We start from the raw sequence: 8,283 nt of genomic DNA, 5'->3' as shown, positions 1-8,283 counted from the left end.
GGGGCTGGTGGGAAGGCACTGACACGGCGGCGGCGAAGGCGAGCCACTGGAGGAAGGTGCCGATGAAGCCGATGCCGCCGCCGAGGACGATGGCGTGGTTGGCGAGCTTCCGCGCCGCCATGGTCAGCTCCCGCAGGTCCGACTCCAGCAGCGCCTCCGACGCGCCGGCCGCCGGGCCCGTCTTCATCGCGAGGAGCGACTTTGCCATGGCCGAGCGCGTCAGTTATCACTCTCGCTCTTTTCTCTCTGGATCGAGCTCTGCTGTCTGCACAGCACAGGCCGAGAGTTGGGTATATGTACAGGCAACTGGACCGGGGTGGTCGACGGAACGGAACAGGTGGCGGTCGACCTGGACGATTCCGGGGGCAGCGTCCGCTGGCCCCGGGACACGTGGGGCATGGGCATTACTGGAGCTGCATTATTGCGTGCATGCATGCATGCATTACAGCGTTATCGAGTTTTTCTGCCGATGAAGCGTCATCGAGTCTGACCTTTGACCTCCGGGTGTACTTACAAAATGCAGCAAGGTAAAAACAGGCAAAATGCGAGTGACTTTAGCCGGCGACCGTAGGTTTTTGAAGTAGTTACACAAGTCCGATCCAGATTTAGCAAAATCAGAAGTGTCTTAAGGAGCGGAACAACGTGTCTGCCGTATCCTCCACACAAGCGGTACACTCCAAGCCTATGTCGACGGCGATTCATTTGGCACCCATGTCTGGCAGCCGTACGCATCATCTTTTTAAACGGATTACTCTCAGGATCGCCGTCGACATAGGCTCCGCATCAATGCGTGGCCACCCACCGCCGGGACCATCAGATTAACCCGAAATCCAGCGCCAAACCACCCCTGCTAATCCTAATCAAGCCTCTCCGTCGACCACAAATATCAAGCGTATGAGGCATCTGTCTTTATCAAAGGTTCCACGTTTGCCTGCCGGATCGCCATGGTCGAATATCTTATTGGCGGTGTTCATGTGGTGGGGTCCCGTGACTCAGCCGGCGCGCGAGCTGTCACGTCTAGAAGTCGGCAGAAGGCCCCGCGCCACTGGAACGCCGCCACGTGGGTACTGCGAGGGACGTGTTGGAGCACGTACGTCGCCCTTGCTGTCCTCCCACAGACGAACCTATCACAAGGCAGAAGCTCCTCAAGGACATGCCGCAATAGGTCGGATATTCGGCGTGCGTGGCGCCAAGGGCAAACTCCTGACGGCAGGTTGTTGAATCTAACGCCGTGTTCGATTGCGCGGTTTGTTTTCGGCCGTCCAGCGCGCCGTGACCCAGTGTAGACTTGCACGGACTGAAACAAGGTATGGGTCAAGTTCTATATGAAAATACACAACGGAACCTGCGTCTAGGCACACCCGGAAAAAAAAATGTAAATGTAAGAATTCTGAAACTTTGTAGGAGCAAGTATTGTCTACTGTATTACTCTCTGTAAAGTTTCGGGGCAAAATGACTTCCATGATATTCAGAACGATTAAAAATAAAACAGATACTCTCTCCGATCCAAATTAATTGACGCGGCTCTAGTACAAATTTGTATTTGTAATTAAGCTTATTATTCACACATTTTGTATTTGTAATTTTGTCTTTTTATCAAAAATACCATAGAAGTCATCTTGTTCCGAAACTTTACATGTGGTTAATAAACTATACAATGCTTGTTCCGACAAAGTTTTATTTATTATTTCCCAAATGCTAAAAAGTGCAGCTCTACTTTTTGGGCGTCCCGAGCACACCCCTCTCGCTACCGTCGGATCGAGATCGCGAAGCGCAGGTGTTTTTCGGTCGGGCGCGCGGGTGGATTCGGTCTGACGGCGCCGCGCATGTTGGGCAAAAGGGCCAAAGCGGTGGAGGGCCCACCACGTCTCGCACCTCTCTCTTCACCTCTTCCCCGCTGCCCACGCCCTGGCATTCATTCTATTCGAAACCGTGAGAGGGAGGGGGTTGTGCAGTTGCTCCGCCGGCCAAATCCATCGCCTGACAAAACTCAACGCAGTCCGCGGCTACCGAAGTTAGGATGACGCGACAACCGTGGATACGAGAGGTGTGGTTCGGGGCACCCACGTGCCGCGGCTTCGTATCCCCTCTTTGTCAAGTACTCCCTTCGTTCCTAAATACAAGTCTTTCAAGAGATTACACTATGGACTATATACGGAGAAAAATGAGTGAATCGACACTCTAAAATGTGTCTATATACACCCGCATATATAGTGGAATCTCTAAGAAGACTTATATATAGGAACGGAGAGAGTACATGACAGAAGAGGGTCGGAGGAGGGTTTGGGGGAGGTCCGGTGACTTCGCGCGGCAGTGCTACTTGTTCGGGCTAGCGAAGAGGACATCCCCGCAGCCATCCAAACCCGAGGTAAGCGTGACGTCCCTCTTATGCGCGATTCCATTTTCCCACGACGACAGCCTCGTTGCATGCGGCGGTAGGTGCGAGCGTTGAGCCAGGGGCGTCGGAGATTTTTGCAGGTAGGCAGGAGATTTCTGGATGTTGTTTTCGATTCGCGACATGTGTGTTCGAGGAACGGGGGGTATATTTGCTGAAAGATCGTGGATGTCGCCTAGAGGGTGGTGAATAGGAACTTTGAAATAATTACGGCTTAGGCTTGAAGAAATGTGAAATAAAACTAGCGTTTAATTTGTCAAACACAAAACCTAAAACAATTAGGCTCACCTATGTGCATCAACAACTTATGCTAAGTAAGATAAACAACTAGGTGATAGTAAGATATATAACATGAAACACTATGGCTATCACAAAGTAAAGTGCATAAGTAAAGGGCTCGAGTAAGAGATAACCGAGGCACACTGAGACGACAATGTATCCCAAAGCTCACATCCTTGTGGATGCTAATCTCCATTTGGAGCGGTGTGTAGGCACAATGCTCCCCAAAATGCCACTACGGCCACCGTAATCTCCTCATGTCCTCGCACAATGCAAGATATCGTGATTCCACTAAGGGACCCTTGAGGACTGTCGTCAGCAAACCCATACAAATGGCAACCCTTGGGGGCGGTCACTGAACCCGTACACTTTGGCAACCCTTGGGGCGGTCACCAGAACCCGTACAAATTGCTCGGGGCGATCTCCACAACCTAATTGGAGACCCCGACGCTTGCCCGGAGCTTTACACCACAATGATTGAGCTCCGAGGCACCACTAACCGTCTAGGGCGCCCAAGCACCCAGGAGGAACAAGCTCTAGGGTACCAAGCACCCAAGATAAATAAGCTTCTCAACTTTCACCTCCATATATCACCGTGGAGAACTCAAACCGATGCACCAAATGCAATGGTAAGGGCACACGAAGTGCCCAAGTCCCTCACTCTCAAATCCCATCAAAGCAACGAAAGCTATGGAAAAATATGAGAGGAAGAACAAGAAGGGGAACACCAAGAACTCCAAGATCTAGATCCAAGGGGTTCCCCTCACAAAGAGGAGAAAGTGATTAGTGAAAATGTGGATCTAGATCTCCTCTCTCTTTTCCCTCAAGAACTAGCAAGAATTATTGGAGGAATTGAGAGATAACAAGTTGAAGAAGGTCAACAATGGGAGAAGAACACGAGCTCAAGAAGATGAGATGCAATGGGGAAGAAGACCCCCTTTTATAGGCCCCCCCAAATCCAAACGTTATGCACTCAGTCTGCGCACAAGCGGTAGTACTGCTCGAGCGAGCGGTACTTCCGCTAGCACGGTAGTTTGAGCCATAACGTGCAACTGAGAAACTCAAGGAGGCGGTAGTGCCGCCGGAGCGGTACTACCGTTCCCACTAGTGGTACTACCGCTAGGTGTTGCATGTACAGGTGAAATCGCGGTAGTTGACTAGGGCAGCGCGGTACTATAGCACGGTGCGGTACTACCGCCGTGGAACCACAAAAGTACCGCGCAAGCGGTACTACCACTAGAGTGCAACCAAAAAGGCCTAAGTAAACTAGATGGATGCATGAAAGCCTGAACTGGCATAACTTCTACAAATGAGCTTCGAATTGAGCAAACTCAAGCTTGTTGGAGAGATGACGACGAGTACTGGTGTGAAGAGGCAGTAGAAAAAATGCCAGTGATATAGAGATGTGAAACCTCTATGAATGGGGAACCGGCAAAAAACCCAACATCAAAAACAACATATAAGATGCATGTGAATTCCGTTTTCGATGAACTTGAGTTTGTCATGAAGATGACCATAAGCTCTAAACTCACAAAGAGAAACACCAAACAAGAACCAAGAAAGATGATACAAGGATGCAATGGTTGAGCTCTCTACGAACGATACGATCAAGCTAATAAATTGAGAGCCCCCCTTGATAGTATGGCAATCGATCCTATAACCCGGTCTCCCAACTCCAACCATGAGACCGGTAAAATAGAAAACCTATCAAGGGCAAACCTTTGCCTTGCACATATTCCACTTGAGTTAGATGATGATGACGATCCTGACTTCCTCTAGTTGGACCACCTATCTTGATTGCGTTGGCTCGGTGAAGGCTAGTTGATTGCTCCCTCATACTCCACTATGGATGAGCTACTCTTTAGCACATCCTCACAGGTCCACTGTCACCAAAATGGATGGCAAGCTTCAAGCATGATTTCTTCGTGATGCTTGATAACCCACAAGTATAAGGGATCACAACAGCTTTCGAGGGTAGAGTATTCAACCCAAATTTATTGATTCGACACAAGGGGAGCCAAAGAATATTCTCAAGCATTAGCAGCTGAGTTGTCAATTCAACCACACCTGGAAACTTAGTATCTGCAGCAAAGTGTTTAGTAGCAAAGTAATATGATAGTGATGGTAACGGTAACAAAAGAGTAACGAAAGCAAAGTAATGTTTTTGGTATTCTGTAGTGATTGTAACAATAGCAACGGGAAAGTAAATAAGCATAAACCAGTATATGGAAAGCTCGTAGGCATCGGATCAATGATGGATAATTATGCAGGATGCGGTTCATCATGTAACAGTCATAACATAGGGTGACACAGAACTAGCTCCAATTCGTCAATGTAATGTAGGCATGTATTCCGAATATAGTCATACGTGCTTATGGAAAAGAACTTGCATGACATCTTTTGTGCTACCCTCCCATGGCAGCGGGGTCCTGATGGAAACTAAGGGATATTAAGGCCTCCTTTTAATAGAGAACCGGAACAGAGCATTAGCACATAGTGAATACATGAACTCCTCAAACTACGGTCATCACCGGTAAGTATCCCGATTATTGTCACTTCGGGGTTAACGGATCATAACACATAATAGGTGACTATAGACTTGCAAGATAGGATCAAGAACTCTCATATATTAATGAAAACATAATAGGTTCAGATCTGAAATCATGGCACTCGGGCCCTAGTGACAAGCATTAAGCATAGCAAAGTCATAGCAACATCAATCTCAGAACATAGTGGATACTAGGGATCAAACCCTAACAAAACTAACTCGATTACATGATAAATCTCATCCAACCCATCACCGTCCAGCAAGCCTACGATGTAATTACTCGCGCACGGCAGTGAGCATCATGAAATTGGTGATGGAGGATGGTTGGTGATGACAACAACGAATCCCCCTCTCCGGAGCCCCGAACGGACTCCAGATCAGCCCTCCCGAGAGGTTTTAGGGCTTGGCGGCGGCTCCGTATCGTAAGACACGATGATTTCTTCTCTCTTATTTTTTTCTCCCCGAAAGCAGTTATATAGAGTTGGAGTTGGAGTCGGGAGGTCTCTAGGGGGCCCACGAGGTAGGGGGCACGCCCTAGGGGGGCACCCTCGTGGCAAGGGTGTGGGGCCCCTCGTCTTCATCTTTGGCGAGGATTTTTTATTATTTATTGTAAGATATTCGATGGAGTTTCAGGTCATTCCGAGAACTTTTGTTTTCTGCACATAAAACAACATCATGGCAATTCTGCTGAAAACAGCGTCAGTCCGGGTTAGTTCCATTCAAATCATACAAGTTAGAGTCCAAAACATGGGCAAAAGTGTTTGGAAAAGTAGATACGACGGAGACGTATCAACTCCCCCAAGCTTAAACCCTTGCTTATCCTCAAGCAATCCAGTTGACAAACTGAAAGAAATAAAGAAAAACTTTTACAAACTTTGTTTGCTCTTGTTGTTGTAAATATGTCAAGCTAGCATTCAAGTTTTCAGCAAAGATTATAACTAACCACATTTGCAATAATTCTCAGGTCTCATGATTACCCATATCAATAGCATAGTCAACTAGCAAGCCATAATAATAAATCTCGGATGACAACACTTTCTCAAAACAATCATAATATGATATAACAAGATGGTATCTCGCTAGCCCTTTCTGAGACCGCAAAACATAAATGCAGAGCACCTTTAAAGATCAAGGACTGACTAGACATTGTAATTCATGGTAAAAGAGATCCAATCATAGTCACACCCAATATAAATTAACAGTAATGAATGCAAATGACAGCGGTGCTCTCCAACTGGTGCTTTTTAATAAGAGGGTGATGACTCAACATAAAAGTAAATGGATAGGCCCTTCGCAGAGGGAAGCAGGGATTTGTAGAGGTGCCAGAGCTCGGTTTTGAAATAGAGGTGAATAATATTTTGAGTGGTATACTTTCATTGTCAACATAACAACCAAGAGATGGCGATATCTTCCATGCTACACACATTATAGGCGGTTCCCAAACAGAATGGTAAAGTTTATACTCCCCCTCCACCAACAAACATCAATCCATGGCTTGCTCGAAACAACAAGTGCCTACAACATACATCAGGTCCCAAGGGGAGTTTTGTTTGCAATTATTTTGATTTAGTTTGCATAAAGCATGGGACTGGGCATCCCGGTGACCAGCCATTTATATCGTGAGTGAGGAGCGGAGTCCACTCCTCTTGAGAATAACCCGCCTAACATGGAAGATACAGACAACCCTAGTTGATACATGAGCTATTCGAGCATACAAAACAGGATATTTATTTGAAGGTTTAGAGTTTGGCACATACAAATTTACTTGGAACGGCAGGTAGATACCGCATATAGGAAGGTATAGTGGACTCATCTGGAATAACTTTGGGGTTTAAGGAGTTTGGATGCACAAGCAGTATTCCCGCTTAGTACAGGTGAAGGCTAGCAAAAGACTTGGGAGCGACCAACTAGAGAGTGACAACAGCCATGTACATGCATTAAAATTAATAAACATTGGATGCAAGCATGAGTAGGATATAATCCACCATGAACATAAATATCGTGAAGGCTATGTTGATTTGTTTCAACTACATGCGTGTGAAGGAAATATGCCCTAGAGGCAATAATAAAGTTATTATTTATTTCCTTATATCATGATAAATGTTTATTATTCATGCTAGAATTGTATTAAACGGAAACATAATACATGTGTGAATACATAGACAAACAGAGTGTCACTAGTATGCCTCTACTTGACTAGCTCGTTGATCAAAGATGGTTATGTTTCCTAGCCATAGACAAAGAGTTGTCATTTGATTAACAGGATCACGTCATTAGGAGAATGATGTGATTGACTTGACCCATTCCGTTAGCATAGCACTTGATCATTTAATTTATTGCTATTGTTTTCTTCAAGACTTATACATGTTCCTATGACTATGAGATTATGCAACTCCCGTTTACCGGAGGAACACTTTGTGTGCTACCAAACGTCACAACGTAACTGGGTGATTGTAAAGGTGCTCTACATGTGTCTTCGAAGGTACTTGTTGGGTTGGTGTATTTCGAGATTAGGATTTGTCACTCCGATTGTCGGAGAGGTATCTCTGGCCCTCTCGGTAATGCACATCACTTAAGCCTTGCAAGCATTGTAACTAATGAGTTAGTTACGGGATGATGTATTACGGAACGAGTAAAGAGACTTGCCGGTAACGAGATTGAACTAGGTATTGAGATACCGACGATCGAATCTCGGGCAAGTAACATACCGATGACAAAGGGAACAACATATGTTGTTATGCGGTCTGACCGATAAAGATCTTCGTAGAATATGTAGGAGCCAATATGAGCATCCAGGTTCCACTATTGGTTATTGACCGGAGACATGTCTCGGTCATGTCTACATTGTTCTCGAACCCGTAGGGTCCGCACGCTTAACGTTACGATGATAGTTATATTATGAGTTTATATGTTTCGATGTACCGAAGGTTGTTCGGAGTCCCGGATGTGATCACGGACATGACGAGGAGTCTCGAAATGGTCGAGACATGAAGATTGATATATTGGAAGCCTATGTTTGGATACCGGAAGTGTTCCGGGTGAAATAGTGATTTTACCGGAG

At 46.2% G+C, this 8,283-nt stretch overlaps 1 protein-coding gene across 1 annotated transcript in view; it reads right to left on the bottom strand.

Annotated features, from left to right (window-relative positions):
- The window catches only part of LOC119303281 (cold-regulated 413 plasma membrane protein 1-like), a 1,976-nt gene extending 1,709 nt beyond the window's left edge, over positions 1 to 267 (bottom strand). The window contains exon 1 of the mRNA XM_037580394.1: positions 24 to 267. Within this exon, the coding sequence (XP_037436291.1) occupies positions 24 to 208 (185 nt within the window). The 5' untranslated portion in view covers positions 209 to 267. The remainder of the gene's footprint in view (positions 1 to 23) is intronic.
- Positions 268 to 8,283: the final 8,016 nt, after the last annotated feature.

Source organism: Triticum dicoccoides, chromosome 5A (assembly GCF_002162155.2).
Source record: "Triticum dicoccoides isolate Atlit2015 ecotype Zavitan chromosome 5A, WEW_v2.0, whole genome shotgun sequence".
NCBI classification, from domain to species: domain Eukaryota; kingdom Viridiplantae; phylum Streptophyta; class Magnoliopsida; order Poales; family Poaceae; genus Triticum; species Triticum dicoccoides.
This window is presented reverse-complemented; position numbering and strand designations above follow the sequence as displayed.